Source organism: Myotis myotis, unplaced genomic scaffold (genome assembly GCF_014108235.1).
Source record: "Myotis myotis isolate mMyoMyo1 unplaced genomic scaffold, mMyoMyo1.p scaffold_m19_p_11, whole genome shotgun sequence".
NCBI classification, from domain to species: domain Eukaryota; kingdom Metazoa; phylum Chordata; class Mammalia; order Chiroptera; family Vespertilionidae; genus Myotis; species Myotis myotis.
Window position 1 is genome coordinate 27,688,567 of NW_023416315.1, and position 24,024 is coordinate 27,712,590.

The following is a 24,024-nucleotide window of genomic DNA, read 5'->3' on the forward strand; positions in this document are numbered from 1 at the left end:
GTGTGAATCCCTGAGGATTCCAGCTTAGCAGGCTCAAGTGGGACCCAGAGAACGTGTGTATTAAGAAGCCCCACAGGATTCGTACCAGACAAGCCTGGAAAACACTGACGTCAAGTATGGAAGGGAGTGCACTGATGGAGAAGTCTGGAAATGTGCTTCACCCTATACTAGGAATATCTCATGAGTACTAGAAATTTTTGTAGACCATGGCAAACCTTGGAAGATTTTTGAAAAAGGAAGTAATTAGATTTGTGCTTTAATAGGAGTCATAGGCAGTATTATACAATTAGGCTGAATGGAGAAGAGGCTAAAAGTAGAAAGGCTAGTTGGGAGCCTTCTACAATAGCTGGAGCAAGAAATAATGAGTGCTAACGGTTAGCAACAAATATGGAAAATAGAGTCAATCAAGATTCCAGCCAACCTGATGTGAAGGAGCTGAGCAGAGTAAGGGTTTCAAAAATGGCACCACTGTTTTAAGCACCAGTGGCTAAGAAGGTATCTGTGATGTTCACAGAAAGACAGAAGGTCAAACAGATCTAGACGAGGTGAAGTTTGAGTAAATGAGTTCATAAATGACTGGTGAGAGAACATTTGCTGGGAAGGGAAATAGTGGCTTAACCCCTCTTCTACCATCTCTGTGCTAGGAGGTGCTAGATATATCTCTTAAGCTCTTTGCACCTCAATATCCTCATTTATAAATAATGCTATTAAAACCCATTTTGCAAGGTTGCTGTGAAGGTTCAATGAGGGTACCTGTATAGTAGGCACTTAATAAATACACTGTGGATGAATGGGTGGATGAAAGGATGGATGCAGGAAAGAATGAACTCATAGTCACACTAATTGGTCACATTCTGAAACAGTCGTTCTCAACTTTCTGGCCATTTAAATACAGTTCCTCATGTTGTGACCCAACCATAAAATTGTTTTCGTTGCTACTTCATAACTGTAATGTTGCTACTGTTATGAATCGTAATGTAAATATCTGATATGCAGGATGGTCTTAGGCGGCCCCTGTGAAAGGGTCGCTGGACCGCCAAAGGGGTTGCTACCCACAGTTTGAGAACCGCTGTTCTGAAATGTATAATTATCTATCTCGTTTTACTTAGGGTTTTAAAAATGATTTTCCCACCTTCCAATTAAATATCTATTCCTATTTCCTTCTAAGACTAACTTGTACAAGGGCCAAAGGGTCTACGTTTTTTTTGTTTTCAGAAAAAACACACACTTGATCCACAATAGGTGCTTAATAGATAATTTCATTTATGCCTACTTTTACTTTCTCTGACTTTTTTCAATGACTTCAAACTATTCCAGACACATAGTAGGCACTCAGTACACTTGTTGAATGAGTAAATTACTATTGCTATTACAATTCTATTGAAGACTGAGAAAAGATCATGGGATTTGCCCATTAGACAGTAATTGGTACACTTAGAGATTGCTTAAATGCCTAGGGGTTTTGAGCACATGAATGAAGTATAAGTCAAAGTGCTTGGGAGAGGACAGTCTAATACAGTTGTATTATAGAGAAAATGTTTTCTGCAGTTTATAGGTTTGTTTTGTTCTGCATAAAGAAGTAAGAGCTTCCAGCTAGAAAAAGAAATCTGCTTCATTACCATTAACAGTTTTAAAAACACCTTATGCTTTAGAGTTTTTACAGTATTTTATCTCATTTGATCTTCAACCCCTTGAGTTAAGGGATTCGGTTACTATTACCTTCATTTCTATTTTAAAGATGAGAAAGCTGATGTTCAGTAAAGTTGAGTGACTTTTAGGATATGAAGTGTCAAAGCCAGGAATTTCACTGGGGTCTTCTGACCACAAGTGTCCCGAGCTTCCCACTACCCACACTCCTCAAGCCCATTTATGTTATTTCAGTTGAGCTCTCCTCTGCTTCTCCCACCCTGTTTTCCCTCCTACAGTCTGGAAGTGAAGGGTGGAGAACAATGTTGTGGATTTCAGGAAGTGCTGAGAGAACTACTGTTTTCTCAACATCCAACCAGCACCAGAGAACACCTGTCCTCCTGCGATCAAGAGATGTTCACCTCATCCTTGTTAGCCCCAATAGAAAAATCTTCTGTTCTCACAGGAATATCAGGACAGTCTTTTGGAAAGCTTTCCTATAAAAAAGGTACAAGCTTTAATTTTCTGGTCTTAACTAATTGGTTAAACAGAAACATTTGTCTTCATATTGGATTATTGCTGTTTCCCGCCCCCCCCCCCCCCCACACACACACACACTCTCTCTGAAAAGCAATGGGGAAAAAAAATCCTATGGTGAGGATTAACAAAACAAAAGAAATAAAGTTTCAGGTCCTCAGAGAGGAGTGGAGGAGAAAGACAACAGCCAAGACACCTCACCATTTGTGGGTTATTTGCTTTAAAAGAACAAAAATATGGAACTACTCTGCCAATCCTCTGACACTAGCATAACCGCTCTACAGAGCAACCCTTTCCATTGGGGAACACATGGAGTAAGGTAGAAAAAATGGAATCCAAGGATTAGAAACTGAATCGGGTTCATAAATACAGGTACCAGAAGTTAAGACAGTGTTCAGATTTGTCTCCTTTGAGCCATTGGAGTTAATAAGTAGAATCGTAAGCATAGGTAGAAAAATCCAGGCTTGAAAGACTGGTTCATTTGTTTATTTAATATTTAAGATTTTTAAAAAATGAATCATGTGTTAAGTGACTGGCATCTTTAAAAAAGGACAAGATACTGTCCCTGAAAGTCTCGATGTATCTGTTCCACGTGCTGCTTATAAGCCCTACAGTTACTGAAATAATTTACAAGCACTGAGGGATGATGGGGACTTCTCCTCTGGAATTATGCGAAAGGAGACATACAAAGGATTAATCTTATGGTCTGCAGTAAGTTGTCTCTCTTACCTTGATCTCTATATTTATTGTGTATGGTACACCTCCACAATGTAATGAACTTACTAAAGGCAAGGCCGTGTGTTATTCCTAGTACCTAGTGCAATGTCTAGCATTTGGTGGGCATGAAATAAAAGTTTGGCAAATGGGTGAATGAATGAGCAAATGCAGGAACCTGTGAGTGTTACCTCATATGGCCAAAAAAAAGGACTTTGTTGACGTGGTTAAAGATCTGGAGATGGAGAGATTATTCTGTATTAATCAGGTGGGCTCTAAATGCAATCACATGTACCCTTATAATGGGAGGCAAAGGCAGATTTGACTCAGAAGAGGAGAAGGTACCGTGACCACAGAGGCAGAGACTGGAGTGATGCAGCCACAAGCTAGGGAATGCTGGCAGCCACCAGACGGTGGAAGAGGCAAGGAACCAATTCTGCCTTGGAGCCTCTGGAGGGAGCACCACCCTGCTGACACCCAGAAGTCTGCCCACTGACTCCAGGTTTGGACTTCTGGCTTGCAGAACTGTGAAGGAATAAACTTCTGTTCTTTTAAGCCATCAAGCTCTCTGGAAACAAGTGGTGCTTGTCGTTTATTCTTCACTAAATCTCCCTTTGTCTCAGTTTCCTGGTAATGTGTTACAGTGGCCACAGAGATACTAAGGCAAGATGGAAAACTGATATCCGGGGAGGTAAAGTGACTTTTCCAAAGCCCCATGCATTAGTCAGGGCTGAGCCGGGTTTCTAATAGGGATTTCCTGACTCTTGCTGGCACACTTCCATGCTCTTTCCACATGACTCAGCTGCTTGCTCCAGATGATAAAACTCCCCAAGTTCTGCAACTCTCTGCTCTAAACCTGGGTACCAAATATAACTTCTTCTGTGGCTATGGGATGGAAACTGCAAAAATGATAAATTACTTACACTCAGCATGTTACCTGATTTGACCCACAAAAGAGTCATTCGACAAAAATGACAAGGCAATGTTGCCAGTATAAGATCCAGAAAGATACTCCTGGCCAATATTTTCATTAAACCATATGTAATTAATGTACAATATCAAATGTCCAGAGGGCAAAAGAAGGAGGGAGTGCTTACAATAAATGCTGGCATGGCAAATAGCATAAAAAATACCAAAAAGGTGAAGCAAGGTAAGAAAATGGCTCACCACTGTGGATGGAATAAAGAGAGCTGGCATATAATATGAAAGAAAAATAGTAGGATTTCTTTTTTTTTTAATATATTGTATTGATTTTTTTTTACAGAGAGGAAGGGAGAGAGATAGAGAGTTAGAAACATCGATGAGAGAGAAACATTGATCAGCTGCCTCCTGCACATCTCCTACTGGGGATGTGCCTGCAACCCAGGTACATGCCCTTGACCGGAATCGAACCTGGGACCTTTCAGTCCGCAAGCCGACGCTCTATCCACTGAGCCAAACTGGTTTCAGCAGAAAAATAGTAGGATTTCATTTGCTCAAAAGTGAATAAATTGGAGACAGAACCCAAACTGGACATTGTGACAGAACCTAGAAATGATGGTCTTTCTCATCAGTGTAGAAAGCTCTGCCAACATTCGAGTTTACAGTGACATTCGCAAAAGGGTAGCCACAGGTTTCAGGTGAGAAAAAAAAATACAAGCTTATGTGTAATAACTCCAAATGAATACCAGATCCTTTACTATCATTTATCATTTTTATTTACAATTATACCTTTTATGTACCAATACAACAAACTCATGACATATTTTACAAACAAGGAAACTGGGACAAAGGGAGATTTAGTGAATAATAGATAGACGGCAAGTAACACTTGTTTCCAGAGCTTGTTTAAATACTTGGGCCTTTGCTAATGACTACAAATATGCATTTGCATAATTTATCATTAATAGACAGACAAGGTAGCAAAGTGTTCAAAGCAAGATATAAGGATTTATTTAGACCTCACGAGCGTGAAGACTTTTCTTCATAGGGTTGAGGGGGTAGAGATTAATACGGACTATAACAGAAGCAGAAACAACAAGATCAAACTTCTTCACATCATATATTGGTTAAGAACACACAACTAAAACAGGATGCAAACATTTCCTTAATAATCCTACAGTTATAACAAGCAAAGTAAACAATCTAACCTTAACAAATCCCTGCTCCCCAAGGACCTCAGGTTTCTCTCTTAGTTTAAGATGTAGTCACTCATTTGGACTTGGCAAATCCCTACAGATTCGGGGAGTGTGCGATCAAACTAATGGGTTATGGCACTATTGTCAGTGGATGTTACCCCACAGGAGGCCAGACCATTGCATCATTCAGGGTAAAGACATACTTGTTATGTGTGTGACAAACAAAAGCCTCCCTGAAGGGGTTCCCCAGAGAACCTTGTGTGAAAGACTTGTAGTGTTTGCCTGTTCCACATCTGTTCTGTCCATGGTCTTTAGAAAAATGAATTTCCTGGGCAGAGAGGAAAGGAACCTCAATTGACTAGATATATAAGGTAAGAGACCACTTTGTCTATTAACTATTATACTACAACACTGTCAAATAACAGAGCCAGAAACACACAAAGTTTAAGATCCTAATTTAATATTTCTGAAGACTTCAACTATTATATTAAAGTACTTAGAGGCTCATTGTTTTTTCCTCATATCAAACAAATTTTTATCAAATGTATTGGGTGATATTGGTTAATAAAAATTATTTTAAATAAGAGGAACTGAAACCATATATAGATTGAAAAGTCATAAATTTTATTTTTTAATTTTTTATTTCTTTACTTATTAAGGTAGTACATATGTGTCCTTATCGCCCCATTACCCCCAACCCCTCCACTCATGCCCTCACCCCCCTGGTGTCTGTGTCCATTGGTTAGGCTTATATGCATGCATACAAGTCCTTTGGTTGATCTCTACCCCTTACCCCCACCCTCCCCTACCTTCCCTCTGAGGTTTGACGGTGTGATAGATGCTTCTCTGTCTCTGGATCTGTTTTTGTTCATCACTTTATGTTGTTCATTATATTCCATAAATGAGTGAGATCATGTGATATTTATCTTTCTCTGACTGGCTGATTTCACTTAGCATAATGCTCTCCAGTTCCATCCATGCTGTTGTAAATGGTAAGAATTCCTTCTTTTTATCGCAGCATAGTATTCCATTGTGTAGATGTACCACAGTTTTTTAATCCACTCATCTGCTGATGGGCACTTAGGCTGTTTCCAAATCTTAGCTACGGTGAATTGTGCTGCTATGAACATAGGGGTGCATGTATCCTTTCTGATTGGTGTTTCTAGAAAAGTCATAAATTTTAAACCAGTTGTTTTCTATGCTTATTTTATTCAAAGTCCTTGGAAACACAATATATAAAAAAGCAACTTAATACAGTATGCAAAAATGCATTTATTTTTTAAAGTTTAAAGGATGTTGGACTAATGAATCTTTAACTTTAAACAATTTCCTGCTTAACCACTATTCACAATACTTTTACTCTTCCCTCTATTCTTAACTACAGCGTGTTTTGTTTTTTTTTATGGGGAGGGAGGTAGCTTGTGTTAGAACAGGGAGAGGTCCAAATTACAAAAAGGAAAAAGGCTGGTAGGGTTGCTTCAACCCCACTGTGCTAGCTAAAGCAGCTCCAAATTTAGAGGCTTCTCCACATTTAGGGAACTCAGTATGTGGCCACAGTCTTGCAAACTATAACCACCCTATTGCAATGGTAATTGTTCAAGGAATAGGCAAGCCACCCCAGAAGGAAGAAAAAACACTTCAGCACTACATAGAGGTTAAAGAACATCTCAAAACTGTCATTCAGAAGAAGTGAAAAGGACAGAAAGTCAACAAATGAGTACATGAGAAAAATACAATGAGGAAGGGACATGATTTACCAGAGATCAAGCAGCTTGGTTTCGCTCAGATATTTTCAACTGCCTCCCCACCCTCCAATGATAGCACCACTATCATCAGCCTCCTCACAAACTGTCCTTTTCCCCCCCTCACTTACTTGGCTCCTTTTATGGGCGAGGCAGTGTATTACTTAACTACGCGAGCAACTGCGAGTAAAATAAATAGCATTGCTTTACTTAAAAAAAAAAAAAAAAAAATCTTAGAAAGCTGTCCCTAGCTCTCAAAAAGCTTAGTCTATTACTAAGACAACTCCCAGCACTATAGTAAGAGGTAAGTCCTATAAGCAACAGAGGTAACAGATGTCAGAGAGGCCTGGGATCACCCAGGAAGGCTTCAGAGGAGAATGGAACTGAAGCCCAGACTTGAGGACAAGTACTAGTAAAGGGATTCCTCAAGAGCCAGGGTGTGGTGGTGTGGGGTGGGGACTGGGGACATGGCACTCCCTGCAGAGAGAAAGGCAGGGGAGCAGGACCTGGGGAAGGCGCACAGCTCCGTGAGGCGACCAGAACAAGGTGCAGGGTTCACTGAAAAGACGAAGGAAGACACCCCTGAACAGGGCAGGGGCCTGTGTCCCTCTGGTAGAGGTGATGGATAGCCACCGACTTTTTCTTCAACAAGCGGTGACTTGCTCAGATTTAGGCTGGAGGAAGATTAACCTCATAAGAGGAAACAGACGTGCAAGCAGGGAGCTCAGAGCCTAGCCTCCTTCTAGAAACTTTCTGACTTGAGTGTGTGTACTAAGAGTTTTTACTTTATCCAACTTTCCTTCCTTTACGCCCTTTCCTCCTCGTGTATTTTATTTTTAAAAACTTATGATAGAGATCTCAAGTCCGGTTTAGAGTTAAGCAGCATAAAAGTAAAAGAAAGAAAGGTAGGAAAGCAGATGGGTAGGTGAAATATCTATTCCCTCAACAGAAGGGAAAATGAACTCTGACATATTTTATTGAAATTCAGAGATTCAATAGCACACATTGCCTAACACGTTATGGTATGTATTATTTCTCCTCTTTCTATAATTGGCTTTCTGAATTTTCTACTAATACCTAGGCCCTTTTACTAATATTCTATTTCCTTTAAAATATGTTTTACAATTTATCATTTCATTTTCAACATAAAACCAAAATAAGATATATTCAATTTTCTTCATCTTTAAAAAAAAATGAAGCATCATATTATAGGCACAAAGATTATAATACATTAAAATAACATAAAAGCCACCCCAAAAGAATTTTCATAGCAACATGCTTTTTATTTTCTTAAGTCTTTAATTATAATACTTATTTTACAACATATGATGAGAGAAGATAGGACTTCAGGAAGAATTCTTTCACAATCTCTGGCTGAATAGTTTATTTCAATAGACAGCACACCCTAAATTATAGTAAAATTCCCAAAACGCCCATGTCCATGAACACATTAGGCAGACATTTGGGATCCCAGTGAAAAACCGAACAAGTAAGTACAATGACTTGTCCTATTTTTTCCTATCAAATATAAATTTTAAAAAGAGGGGTTCGGGATAAAGTTCTGGCTTTGCCCATCTGACTGCACAGTAGTCTTAGATCTCCAGAAAAACTTGTAATCTCACGATCAGCAAAACACAGGTTACGTAAGGAAGTAGCTTCTCCAGTAAAAGTAGACCCAGAAAGTGCCATCACTTTTATTAAACATGCATACATTCCCAAAGTCCAAACCTCATAGCTTGTTTTTCTTATTAATAATTTGTTTCTATGTCATTTCAGCATTTCTTTCTGAAGAACAATTTCATCCAAGAGTGAACGATAAAAGACGAATGCCTACATATGTGCCCCTATGATTATCCACCCTCTCAGGACTCACATAATTCCAAAGAGAGTAAAATTATTAGGGCAAATTCCAACTCTAAAGGAAATTCCCCAGCTCGGCCAGCTGCCAGGGGGACTATAATACAGTGTGAAGAGAAAGTCTTCTTGGAAGTTAAGAAGAGTCTGGGGAGAAGAGGTTAATTATGCAGCACTACCTAAGGAGCAACCATCTATCACAAGAGGAAAGAGGCTTATATAAACACAGGCTTGAAAGTGATCCTGAAAAGAAAGACTTAAAACAAGTTCACAGCCTATCCCAGTTTTTCCCTTTTCTGTAACTCGATATGATATTTTAAAGAAAAACACCAATATTTTAGTAGTGTGACTTTTATTTTGGATATTAAAGTGACTCTGAAACAACACAAATAAAGCAACACATGGATATGCACTGAGTAAACTTATTGATCATAATTTGCAAGGCATGCCTATCAAAACCATAATAATGCCTCACCTATTACAAAAACTCAGAATTTTCAAAATCTATATAGCAAAGACAGAGGGAACCAAGAAAATAAGGGTGTCAGAAGACAGTTAAAATACAATTACTAAATGCAAGAAAAAACAAACATGTATTTTGCTCATAAAAGAGACCTGTGTGCATTTCCTTAGAATGTATAGAACTTACTCTTATCTTACTACGTTCATTCAACATAGTTCTTTGCTTTCTAACCAAACAACAAATTAGAGGCAATAAATTATAAATGGAGGGGACTGCTACATATTGACATTCTCAAAAGATGACAGACAAATATTAATAAATAAACAGAAACCATATAAAGCAAAGCATTTGAATGTTATTTAGTGAAAGGAATATTGCTCTATATACCTCTGTATTCCTCAGAGTTATTATAGCATTGCAACACAAAAACAAACACACACCACACAACTTATACAAAGTTTTGGTGCCCTTAAGAGCAAACCCTAAATTATACAGAGAAAAAAAATTCCATAAAGGTCCCACATAATGTTATAAACAAAAGCTGCCCCCGTGTACTTTGCAGAATTACCAAAATTTTGCTTGTGAATCCTCAGAAAATAAAGCCTAGTATTGTTTTATATGTGTGTTCCTGAAAACATCAGTGTAAAACAAATATTTACCAACTATTGTGTTGACATAGATTTTCAAAGTAATGTTTAAAACCATGAAGGTGTTTAAAAATGTGACACCAAATATGCAACAAAGAGCAATCATAAGAATTGTGAATATTAAGTGAATCCTTCCTCAGCATATATGAAACTATAATTTGAGATAAATGACATGACCTTTTTTTTTTTCAGTCTTCAGCTGTCACTGACATGACTTTTACACACTAATTAAGGACACAATATTCTACATTATACATATTATTCCCATTTTCTGGAGTGTTCCCACTAAATACAAGAACTCAGATTTTTCTAATAGCTACTCTGCTTCGCTATTTACCATGATTCATAAAGAACAGTTTAGTTAAGCAGCTCTTGGAAAATGTGTATAACTTGATCTGCCCTGATTTTAATGTGTTTCTATCTCTTTAAAGGAATCCTACTTAACTCTTCCGTAACTGGCTTAACCAAAGGTACATTATGAAATACTCCACCTCTTGTAAGCAATACCTTATTTGCACTCCCAGGTGTAAATGTTCAAGACAAATATGGTAGATACGGGCTAGCTATTCACCAAGCCTGTTTCCATCTCTTCCTGGACCACTGCTAACTACATTTCCTAACCCTCTTTGTAATGACGTGTGACCATGTGTCTAAATTCTACCCAATACAGTGTGCACGGAAGCAATGTACCTGTGGAAACTTCCACACAGTCCATTCTCCCACTGCCCTTCCATCAGCATGATGTGGAGATGCACATTGGTTATAGAATCCATTAGTTATAGAAGCATGAGCCACACGTCCCAAGCTGTCTAGGACCCTGAACAGCCACTAGAAAAAGAACAGCCCACCCACCACTCAGGAAAACCTCTTTGGTGTTTATGTGAGTGAGAAAGAGCCTTCCTTCCTGTTTGAACTGCATTATGGGGGTTTCGGTAGTGTAACGACAATGAAGAAATATGTAAACTAAATTACGCACCAGAATTTATTGTGGAAAGCAAAGCTGGGAACAAGTAAACGTGCAGAATAAATTTAAACTGAGCATTTTGGGAAAAGGTTTGTGCCTCACTTTTAAAGCCCTGTCCCTTGGGAACTGGAGAATTAATAAAATTAAATGCTCACTCTGCTTTATGTTTCTCATTTGAATATCAGATTGAGAAGTTTAGACTTAGAAATGCCAAAAGAATGAAAAACTTAGCTGGAAAGTTATATTAGTAAAAAAAAATACAACCAAGACAATATTTATAAATTTAATATTCTGTGTTTCCCACCAATACTACACTTTGTGATCCAATTCTATTACAAAAAAAAACAAAAAAAAAACCCACAAAACTCAAGGGACTAATGTATTTGATTACCTTAGAATATTTTTCTTGAAGACCACCTGAAATAGATAATTAGCAAGAACCTGAAATATTTTAGTTACACAGAGCTTATTGCAATGAGGTTTGGCCTGTATTTCATTAAAAAGCCAACGGATCGCTCATCTGGGGAAGCTATAACCTACTTGATTTGTCCTATGACTCTATTTCATTTCCTATTCATTTTTTAACATTTTTTATTGACTTTATTGAGTGTACCATTCATTTTTTATGGTAACACATAGTGAACAAACTGAAGAAAAAGTCCCCACTTGGACATTATGATATTTGTTTGTAGCTTTGTCCTGGTTTTCCTTCCCTAACTTAATGACTAAATGGCACCACAGTGGGTAATGCGCTGGAGTAAAAGTGGTGAATCATTAAAGCGTTCGTAAATTTTAAAAACAGGGGCAGGCCTTCTGGGTCCCATATGCTTCCAGAAGACCCAATGTGGTGCTGTATTAATTGAACTGTGAAGCTTTTATTAGTCCTCTTTCAAAATGCTTGCAGTGAAGCTTTTATTCATGCCTGCCCTCAAATTGTTTATACTACTTAGCATTTCATAACAAAGTTATATTTCAAAGAACTTTTTGATCATTAGTTAGACCTACTCTACATTTCTGTAAGAGAATTCAGCCGTTTCGCAAAACAGAGGCATGTAGGGAAAACCCAAGGAATTTGTGCCTAAGATTTGCCAATGAGAAAAGAAAAGGAGTAGAGTATAAGATCTTGCCACAAACATTTAGTTCATATAAATAGCCTGGTCCTCTCACCCCATATGGGTGGAGTAGTTTTTACACATTCCCACAACGGTGAAGAAAAGAGAAATTAGCTACCTTTATGCAATGGGCTTTGAAAACTAAAGTTATAGGGCTCTGCAGTCACTGCTATGGCAATTCCACCATCCAAAGTCACCTAGAAGCGCACAAGGCCACATTATTGCATACTTCCAGGGGGCATCATGTACCTTGTGTCTATGTTTGGATAATTCCTTTGGGTGCATGTTCATTAACTAATTTATATAAATTAGATTCATCGAAATTAAAAGTCATTCTAGGGTTGATGCAGCCTAATTTATTTACTCTTAAAAATGCTCAGGCTCAAATCATGTTTTCTATAATCTCGGTATCATACTAAAAATCTGATCTGGGTTAAAGTAAGTAAAGACTTGCTTTGAGGGGGTGGGGTGGAGAGAATGGTATTCTATCTATAAGAATCTCTTTGATTTATTTCTACATAAAAATAGTATGGCCAACCCCTGGCTGCTGTGGTGTGGCTCAATTGGTTGTGCATCATCCTGTGTACTAAATGGTTCAATTCTGGGCAGGGCACATGCCTGGGTTTCTGGCTAGATCCCCAGTAGGGGGTGTGCAGGAGACATCGGATCGATGTTTCACTCTCACGTGGATGTTTCTCTCTCCCTCTCCAGTCTCTCTAAAATTCAATTTAAAAAAACCAACAACACAGAATGGCCTAGGTACATATACATATAAGCCATTAGAATTTTCGGACAAATTATACCCTCCTCTCGTTTTCAACAGCACTAGTGTTTTATTTACCAGAAAGCAAAATAACTGAGTTATATCTCAGCTCACAGGAGAAAACACCTATTCTGAGCCTGGGTTTAATGGTGTATTTTTTATTAGACAGACTAAAGAGCATTTCGGCACTTCACCAAGTCACAGGGACGAGCACTGCACGCGGTGCTACTGAGAACCCCCTCCAGGTCCTCCACTCAATCCTCCTTAAGGGAGGCGTCTGAGACTGTTTTGTTAACAAGAACTCCAGGTGGTTTTTATTATCAGACATGTCTGGGAAACTCTAGATTAGATGAGGCCTAATGTCTTTCCTTCTGAGATTTGGTAATCCTGAGAAAAATTAAATTATTAGAAATGGCATCCATATTGCTATACAGAAGAAATTAATTTCTGCTCATATATTTCTTAAAGTACTCAGCACTCTGAATGAATCAGAACTACTTACACTTCTTTCCCACTGAAGGGTGTTGTCCAGAAAGGTAGAAATCTTGATTTATTTAGTACTCTTTGTGTCCCTAGTAAATAACACTGTGACTGGCATAAAATAGATGCCTAATAAATTTTGAACGAATGACTATCTCAATTGCAGCAGCTAGCTGCCAATTTTATCCACATAGTCTTCCCTCCATTCAGGCCAAAAAACAGTACCCAGTGCCCTGACTCAAAACGTTATTGGAGCAGCAAGACTAAAATAAAAACCAGTAATTCTATATTCAAAATTCAGCACTTATTCTTTGAATGCATGATCAAGGCATAATATTTAGTACTTGATATCAACTATACTTGAATATGAATGGAGAACTTTTATGAGAATGGTATCAATGCATGGGGAAAATATGGATTCACACTATCCCAGGATCAATTTTCAAGACAAACAGAAATACCCTGTCTGAGAAACTATTAAAGAATTTCTGTAATAACTGAAATGAGTCTATTTTTCTGGTGCACAAAAACTCCTTAGAGCCCTTTTGGAACAAAAGCAAAATAATTCGATGGCGAATGCATACGACCAATTTAATTCTCTTTTTACATAGTTAAAGAAAAAGGAGATGTAAGAAAAACATTTTTACTAAGTCAAACGATTAGGTTATTTCTCACCAGTAGAATATTCATCGTGCCATAAGATACAGACTAAGAGCAGAATAATGTATCTATGTTTGTGGCCGAGCTTTTTCCTTTATATATGCCAAGTGTATTTCAGGTTTGTACTTGCAATAAACAGAAAAGACTGCCACCCACCTGGCCCATTCGCTATGACTTTCCTCAACTCAGACTTCATTCATAAAAACTTCCCAAAAGAATTAAGGCCTCTGTATAATGCTGTTCTCAATAGAGCAAAAGTATGTATTAGGAAGTACACAAAGAAATTTTAATGACTCTATAATCAAATGAGCTTCACTCAACAGTTGTCTCATTTGTCACCCACTTTTATCCTTCTCCTAACTGAACAATTATCATTCTGGCAAGAACTCCACCATTGAAATAGCAGCCTGAAATAGCAAGATATTTTCATATTATAAAGTCAATATTCTTGGAGGAGGACAGATTATGCTGATTTCAATTGTCAAACATTACCAGTTGTGAGTTTGTGGTAATACTGTATGTGGAATTCACCCAAGTATTTGGTATTATTTTACTTTTTGAGAGTCCACTGTATTTGACTATCTTATGTCTTACAAGATATATATATATATATATATATATATATATATATATACACATACACACATATATACACATATATATACACATATACACATATACACATATACACACACACACACATATATATACAGGAACTCTGAGTATTTTCTAAAATGCTGCAAGTTGTTATCATCTGGAATATAAGAAGCCAAGCTATGCAGTGTAGTTCTTCCTTTTCCATATGCACCTCAAAGTATGGATTCACATTCACTTTATGCACAACCAACCACCTACGCTGGGTGGATAGTATTTAACCTCAAGTCCCCTTTAATCGTGTCTGTTTCTTCTCCCTCAGGAGGAATTAGCTCATGCACTCATCTGTTTTCCTTCTCTCTCTTACCTCACAAAGTTCAGCAAATGTTACTTCTGACCATCTGTTCCTTACATATATACACCATTTCTATAGCTTTCTTGCCCAATATACTTTACCTCTTAAGCAATTACCTCAGCAGCGACATTAATAACAAAAATCTCACCCCACCCTCTGTTTCACACATAAAATGAGAAAACCAAGAGTGATATCACTCTCACACAGACCTCTCCAAAAGCATTACTTTTTTAGAATGAAATTGGATGTAATACAGACCTACCTGAGAAATTCTTTAAGGTGCCCATAGCTCACATTAAGAATCACCATAAAATCTATCATCTGTTTAACTTTCTGCCATTTGACCCTCTTTTCTTTAAGCATGGAAAATTTAAAAATAGTTCTTACTATCTTGAATTGATTTTCTTTTTCAACTAAGTTTATCTAAATATTTCAGTATCCATTCATTGCAATCTAGTCACCATTAAATAGCCTTGGGCGGGGGAGGCGCGGTAAACTGGGAATCTAACCCCTTCCAATAGTGTTTTAATGGGACTATGTGATTCTCATTAAAAAATGAGTGTATCCAAATCTACACATGTTAGAAAGATGGTAAATAAAGACCACAGAAACACTGAAATTGCTACACCTGCACTATTTGAAAGTTAATAAGTTTTAAAAATTGAGTGATCTTATCATCTGGATTCAGATTTTTCCTGTGTAGCTTCATCCTCCATTAGCCTTGATGGTATTTGCGCTCTGTGTCCATTTCAAGATTACAAAGACAGGTAGAAATGCCATTTCAAATATTTCATTTGGATACAGTTGTTACTGCCATAAATTCTATTCTCCTGTCATTCAATCTGCCCTGTCCCCCTGTCACTCTCCTGAAGCAAAGATGGGAGTAACAAACCATGTGGAAAGGAGAGAGAGAGAGAGAGAGAGAGAGAGGTATTAGGGGTAGAAAAAAAGGAACATGGAGAAATTTTTTAAAATATATAAAAAGCCTAGTTTCTGGTCTTGAGAATTAAAGACAAGCTTCTATGTAAATTCTAAACAATAACTTCTGGAAATGGAAGATGTTCTCTGCCACTTCTGTACTTAGCCAATTTGTTCTTATTGCTTTTAGTATGTTTTTTAGTGATTCCAACACATTCCACCACAAGGAAAAAAGTTTGACTGTGGTGGTTCTAAATTAAATGCCTCTGTTAAATTATGCAATTTTGAAACATTAAATTTATATATAAATGAATATATATATATATATATAATATACATTTAAAATGCAACGTATCCATATATAAAATGGAAACATGGTTTTTAAGTTCATCTCAACAGAAAAGATAAGAAGATACACTTTACTATACTCTCATTGTGATGAGCAATGCAGCTCACACAGGGCTATCTGTGAGGGTGGGGCGGGGCAGGGCGAGAGCAGGCAGGGGAAGGAACAGGAACAGCAGGTTAGACAGTGGTTGCCAAGTGCAGTCCCCGGGCAACAGTAGCATCAACCCTCAAAAATCACAATTATTGGGCCCCACTCCAGACTACTGAGTCAAAAACTATGGGCATGGGCTTGATTTGGACAATCCTTTCCAAAGATGCTAAGGCATGGTAAAGTTTGAGAACCTCTGTGCTGCAGGGACTCAGCGATAAGAGGCCCAGGTAACACTTCATCTGCTTATCCAGATGTCAATGCCAATTACACATCATGACTGTGACTAAAGGCTCTGGAATAGCTTTGCTACATCAGTTAGAATCAACAATCACAGTTACACTCTGCAATCAATTCCAGTTCCAAGTTCAACACACAAGCTGGTGGCCCACAGGGAGTGCGGGGAAAGATGGATGAGGCCAGCACATTTCAGAGCAGCTAATCTGGGTGTGGCACTCCACAGAGTGAAACTCTTGGCAAAAGATTTTCCTTTCCAAACTCTGAATATAATATTACATTAGCTTCAATCTTGGACGTTGGATAGAAAGAAGTAAGTAAATGCTCCTATAATAACCCAAATGGAAAATTCTTTTAAAATGTTTTCATGCTAAACATGTGCTTTCTGATCCGACCGCATCATTCTTAAGACTTGGATTGTGTTTGTGCCAAAAGTGACACCCTGTTCCCGGAGGCATGGGTGTCGGCAATGCTGGTCACAGCACTACACCAGCCACATGTTACCCTGGATTCGGAGGAAGCAGGTGCTGAGATTATAATTAACTATGTATATAGGAAACAGGAGGGACAGCAAAGAAGGGTGGGGAGGAAGAATATCCTTCCTGTGGGTCAAAAGATGAAGGAGTGAGTCCACACGCTAACGTTCAAGGCCCACAGAACCATTTAAGAGCATACAGACACTCATTAGGTAAGAAAGGCTATGGGTATGAATTAGATGCCTACATCATATTTAATAAAAATGTATAACTTCACAAAGTTCTACCCAAATGTTTCCTTAGAAGCAGAGGAATGAAAACCCAGTGCTCAGATAACAACACAAACAAAATCAGTTGCCCAGAAAGCCAACTGGGTTATGTAACAGAGGACACACTGTAGAACACAAAATTCAAAATTCATTATATCAAGCAATCTTCATCAGAAAAACAAACAGTCCTTTCATGACCTAAATTTCTGATTTGAAGCAATCCAAAGCAACATCTTTCATATAAAGTCTACTAATGGTTTTAAAAAGCAATCAGACTGACCGGGCTGCACTGGCGAGCTCATCGTGGGAGTCAGGAGGAGGACTGATGGGCGGGATGTGGATTCACAGCCTTCCTGCAGCTGGCAATTTCGGTCCCGAGGGGCTGGGGGAAGAGAAACCTAGAATGCAAGAAAAATCAATGTGGATGATATAGCTTATGTCGAGCCACAAAGGAAAAGAAACAGTCTCAGCTCAGCCACAACGCCACCGCAGGTCTTTGAGGCAGTCACATCAACCTTTCAAATGTCTTAAATCTTCACCAATAATGATCTATATCAATACATATTATTTAATATAGATATATATTATATAGAGATGTATAATTAACATTATTTATACATTTATTATAATTTCACCTGTAAAAGAGCAAATTACCAGTCATGCTTAAAAGAGGAATATTATGAACACCAAAATAAAAGAAAATCTGAGAATTATAATGTTTCCTATTTACTAGTCACTATCATTTTTTTTATTATCGTTATTATAGAAATTTAAAATAGTTTTTGGAATTTGGGATATGAGTATCTCATTACATAGTATTTTTATCATTGTCAAAGATTTCCTTCTAGAGATAAGACTTCTTGGCAAAGGAATTTTAATGGACTAAAAAAAGGAATAAGTAAACCATAAATTATAAGAGTGACAGAATACTCCCATCACAATTTCCACTTTTTCTTGAAGACTTTTACAACCGTTTTCCAGCCAGAAGTAATAACAGCCATAGTCCTTCCAAGAGTGGCACTTACAGGATGGACTTCTTGACAGGAATTTAGGGGACTTTTTGCTTTTAATTCGAATGCACTCTCACTGCTAGACATTTCGGCAAAGGAAAAGCAATTGGAAGGACAGTTTCCTCACGGTTTACTGGAACTTGTCAAAGTTTAAAAAAAGAAGAGGAGGAAGAAGAAGAAGCTTTTAAAGTTGCACTTAATGAGTTTCATGCAAAAATAGTATAACCCAATTGCACTATTTTTATACAAAGAATGCTGTTAACTCTGAGAATTATGCATCTCTTTATCTTGAGAATCCAACATATTTATTGTGATTCATTTTCTCATCCGTATTTTGAAAGTGTTATTACTATTTTTTGCCCAAATGTATAAAGCAGGATATAAATAAGTATTTCCTTTGAAGAACTATGTAACCTCACCAAGAATATTTATAATATTGTAAATGGTCTCTAAATAGAAATATGCTCATTAAAAGAGTTAAATAGATTTATCAGTTGTAGCAGGCGACTTCTCATCACATCTTTAGTGCTAGATATATATTAAGATTTCGCAAGTAAAATATATATTTTCATAAATCTTTAAAGTTTTACTGATGTACTTATTTTGTCAACATGATTTAAAGAATCTTAATTTGTGCCCAGCTGTTTTGGCTCGGTGGCTGTGTGCCAACCTATGAACCAGGAAGTCACAGTTTGATTCACAGTCAGGGCACATGCCTGGGTTGTGGCTCGATCCCCAGTGGGGAGCATGCAAGAGGCAACTGATCATTGATTGTCTCTCATCATTGATGTTTCTATTTCTCCCTTCTCTAAAATCAATAAAAATATTTTTAAAAAAGAATCTCAATGTCCATGTGATCAGAAAGCAATATTTCTGGAAAAAATGAAAAAGGCAGAGCAGAAAATTCTTTGAGTTCTGTATCAGCAGAACTCTGACTTTGGCTTCTAAATTTAAAAATGTCCACATCATATTTTAAATTTAAAAATCTGTTGCATACTTCTTAATAGTTGCAAAGTACTTTTAGACCACATTTTAAGTCGTTTTCACATCAACCATACTAATAGGTACTTATAACTCTTCCTACACCTTCTTCATGAGTGAGAACATTGAGAGGTCATCTGCTTCTTAATTAAAAGGTAATAAATCAAAATTAAAATTAAGCCCTAACCGGTTTGGCTCAGTGGATAGAGCGTTGGCCTAGGGATGCAAGGGTCCCAGGTTCGATTCCGGTGAAGGACATGTACCTTGGTTGTGGGCACATACCCAGTGGGGCATGTGCAGGAGGCAGCTGATCGATGTCTCTCTGTCATTGATGTTTCTAACTCTCTATCCCTCTCCCTTCCTCTCTGTAAAAAATCAATAAAATATATTTTTAAAAAATTAAAATTGAGTAAGATTTTTATTTATAGAGCACCTAAATTAATGAGTGTGGACTTTGAATTTTTGCCATTATTTTACTTTGTTACATTACAATCTGAAACATTTCATAAATGCTCTTGATGCATATTTTCTTTTTAATGTTTTTTAAAAATGACTTTTGAGAGAGGAAGGGAAAGGGAAAGAGAGAGAGAAACATTGATGTGAGAGAGAAACATCAATTGGTTGCCTCTAGCACACACCCCGATCAGGTATCAAACCCGCAACCTGCACAGGTGCCCTGACTGAGAATAAAACTGGCAACCCTCAGGTGCATGGGATGATGCTCAACCAACTGAGCCACATTTGCCAGGGCTATTTTTTAAATATTTTAATTGATTTTTTTTGTATACAGAAAAAGAAGGTAGAAGAAGAGAGAGTGAATCTTGCTATAGTCTTGATTCTTAATGGCATGGTTTGATTTCAAATTAAGAATAACCAAAAGCAAGGGACAGGAAACCTTAAGAGAACATAAGTACAGCAGCACTGAAAGATGCCTTCCATCGGGGCACAGTTACCCTGTGTTTAAACAAACAAACAAATTAATCTATAATGTCACTTGGTACAATTGATGCTTATAAATTTACAAATACAACTCAATTTAACTAATGATCTCCAACAGTTAACAGTAGTAATACTACACTGTTACTACTTGTCCCAAAATCTAACATGAAAAGGATGTTTCTATTTCTACCATGTCTGCCTCTTATTTCCACAAATATAAATAATGACATGCCGATGTATGGCTAGTTACATAATTGTTGGGTTTTTGCCTTCAGAGCTCTAGACTTGAGTTGCAAAGTTAATCACAGATGGAAATACACATTCTACTTCTAAAATAACATCATTAAATACCTTTTTAAAATGTAAACTACTCTCTTTGCCATTCAATCTTTTTGATAACTTCCCAATCCTGACATATCTTCTAACATTATGAAAGCCTTGTTATCTGAACAATTATAAAGAAAATTAATATGCATTTCTATATTGATATGTACTTGTTTCCAGTTATTGCACCTCCATTTTTAATGAGCCAAAGTTGTCACAACCAAAGCTGCATAACTGAAATGATTCCTAAACGAGCCTTCCTAAAAGATTCAGAGGTACTGATTCTCTATGCATACATGCGTGTGTGTTGTGTGTGTGTGTGTGTGTGTGTGTGTGTGTGTGTGTATGAGAGAGAGAGAGCGCGCGTGCGAGAGAGAGAGAGAGAGAGAGAGAGAGAGAGAGAGCAAGCGAGAGCGAGCGCGCGTGCATATGTGCATATCAACTATCTAAATTTTCCTTTCCTGGTGGCTAACAAATCAAAAGATTAGCAGCCCTAATGCACATCTTTTAGGGACAAAATTGATTTAAAAAATTTTACAAATGAAGCCCATTTTTAGTTGCTCAGAAAGAAAGAGGGGTCGGTGGAGAACATCTGTCAATCAGGTTGGGCCATTTGTTCTTAAATCTTCCCACAATTCTTTATCCAATGGGCTTCAGAGAATCACACATTTTCTGAGAATGGGGATATTTTCCCTAGTATATGAGTCATTTTTACAATAATCCTCAACTAAAAATTATAGGAAACTGGCCTTCAAGTGGGTAGATAAATGAAAAAAGTGAAAAGAACAGAAAAAAAAGTAATGCTGATTGCGAATACATATTATCAAAGCAGATATAGGACTGTATCTGTTTTTAATTAATAGTTTCAATTAATTTTCACATTAATTTGCCTATACTATAAAAATATGTACACATTTAAGGAGATAAACACAAACACAGCAGGAGTAAAACTGTTGCTATGAATCCTTTACCTACTGAGATCTAAGAACTGTTGCTTTGGCTCTTGACTATCCTTGAGCTACCTGGATCCACAATAAGAAACTAAGAGTCTTTGCTTCAAAATGACCATCTCTGACTGCAAGTCAGTCAGAGGCCTGCAGGCAGGTTACTGCTATACTATCCTGAGATACAGCACAGGGTAACAGCCTAAGAGGTGACATCCTGCAATGTCTTATATTGCCTATGAAAATCTAAGAGAGGGCGCTATCACATCACATTGCCCCAGCCCACATTGCTCTCATTATCTCTGTGGTCGTGATTCTGTAAGTCCTTTAACTATTCCACCCACATGGCAAACCAGCAGAGCCTTATACATCAGGAAGAATTGGCCCAAGGACTATCTCCTCTGATAATCACAACAGCCCTTTGGAGTATAGTGAGTAAGGCATTATTATCCCCATTTCATAGCTAGGAATTGGGCGCTTAGAGAGCTTCAGGAATGTGTTCACAGACATGCAGGTGGTAAATGAGAGGGCTAGTCTTCTGACTCTCGGCCCAGTGCTCTCTTGGGTTGCATCACAAGGAATTGCAGGCCATTCTGGCCGAGCTACTTGAGTATCAAGACTGTCTAACCAGTCATCACAATTCTGATAATGAGTCATTGAGTTACAGGTCTAAAGAGCCTATTTAGCCAGTGAATAGACTGAATTCAGATACAAAGATGATAAAATAAATAGTTAAAATAAATGTCTGGAAGAGACCTCACAGCATAAGCTTTCAAATCTGACTTAGATGTCATGTTCCTACCACAATCTTTCTGTTGGTTTTTTAACTGTAGTCTGAGCTTCTTATTACAGTTTTCTTTTTTTTTTCCTTTTGGGCAATTGGTATTATTTTTGACAGTGTGCCACTGAGGAAGCAGAATGCTGTTGTAGTCTATGTAGCTAGCAAAAGCTATGTGTCTCTAATAAATCTCTAATACATCTCTCCCAGATTTAGGGCAAGTGGTAATGCACAGTTCACTTGGCAGGTCCTTTTCTTCTCAGATGGAGCCATTAGTTCCAGTTCCTCTAAAGAGGAGGCTTCATGAGCTGACTCAATTCAGAATATCCACTGCAGAGATAGTTCATTAGTGGAATAAGCCTACTGTGCCAGTTCATTGAATATCAGGAGGTTCTTCAGACCCACAATCTCTCTCTCTCATGCCTCAGAACCTGAATTTCATCTTCAGAGAAAAATATGATAAAATTGCTCTTAACATCCTATTAAATTCAACAAATTTTTATTGGCAACATCCAAGACACTCCATTACCCATCGTGGACACCTCACATATTCTATTTCATTTTCTGTTTCTTATATTTCCCATATATAGTCATCAAAGCCAGTCCATTGATATCTTAAAAATATCTTTCATAGCTGGGTCCTCCTTTCCATTTCAATGAATGCTGCCATGGCTCAAGTAATCATTCAGTCTTTATTAGATTCTTTATCTAGCCTCCTATCTGGTATCCTTGCCTCTAGGGAATGTATGAATAAATAAATGGGTAAGTAAAATCTGATGTCCCACAAACTCCTTAGTCGGCATTCAAGTTCCTTCATAATTCGCTTCCTCCCACCCCGTTATCTCTTTTTTCTTTTTTTTCTCTCACATGGAACTCCTATGTTTCCAGGCAATCTGTCGTTATTCATAGGGTGATATTCCACATCATGAACTACTGCTGAGGCACAAGCATCAACTAATCAGAATAAACACTAAACAGCTGACTGTGAGTCCTGATTTTTCTGTATAGTATTATTCACATTTCCATGTTTTTGTGCCAAGGCTACTATACCACCTCTTCTCTACCTCCCAGCTCAAATTCTTTAAGGTCATGTTCAATGAGAATTCTTAACCAACCATTCAAAGGAACAAGTCAGCTTCCTCATCTATGCTGCCACTGTGTCTTATACCAAAACTATACTAACACCCTTATGTTAGGCAATACTAACACCTCTTATGTTGGCCAAGTACTTTTATCCACCATGAGACAATGTTCCTCAGTTTAGGGATTACACTGTATTCATCTCAATAATTCCCTTACCATGTACAGTGACTGGTACATGTAAGTACACAACAAATTCTTCATGGATAAATGCATCAACAAAGGGAAAGGGCTAAATCAATGAATCTGTAGTTGCCTAACTTTGGGGCAGAATCATTTGCCCAACTTGTTAGTACAGCACTTTGAAGGACTAGAACACCGTCCTTTGATTTGGATCAAAGGAAGAAAGAAAAACACTCGAGTTTGGGCCACCATCTAGAAAGGGCAGATCCAGATGGGGTGGGCGCCTTCTTGGATCAGCAGAAGACACCAGATACCCCTAAGCACCCCTGAATTATGTTGTCCAAGGTACTGTCATTTTCTCAGATCATTGGAAGGTTTCAACTTCCCACTTTCTTATAAGCTTCAGTTTTTCTCCTCTAAGCTCTACAACCTCGGGATTACATCAAAATAATGGAACCACTCTTCATCAAGACACAGAAGAATGGGATACAGAGATTTAGGAATACTTGTTCTGCATGGCCGACCTGACTCAGTAGTTGAGCGTCGACCTATGAACCAGGAGGTCACAGTTCGATTCCTAGTCGGGACACATGCCTGGGTTGCCAGCTCCTTCCCCAGTGTGGGATGTGCAGGGGGCAGCCGGTCGATGATTCTCTCTCATCATTGATGTTTCTCTCTCTCTTTCTCTCTCTCTCTCCCTCCCTCCCTCTCTGAAATAGATAAAAATATGTTTCTAAAAAAGGATACTTATTCTTTTCAAC

At 37.8% G+C, this 24,024-nt stretch overlaps 1 protein-coding gene across 5 annotated transcripts in view; it reads right to left on the reverse strand.

Moving 5' to 3' along the window:
- The window catches only part of HDAC9 (histone deacetylase 9), an 828,595-nt gene that overhangs the window by 736,075 nt on the left and 68,496 nt on the right, over positions 1-24,024 (reverse strand). For all 5 annotated transcript variants that reach the window (XM_036327963.1, XM_036327967.1, XM_036327965.1 and 2 more), the window contains exon 2: positions 17,305-17,422. In XM_036327963.1, the coding sequence (XP_036183856.1) occupies positions 17,305-17,326 (22 nt within the window). In that variant the 5' untranslated portion in view covers positions 17,327-17,422. The remainder of the gene's footprint in view (positions 1-17,304; positions 17,423-24,024) is intronic.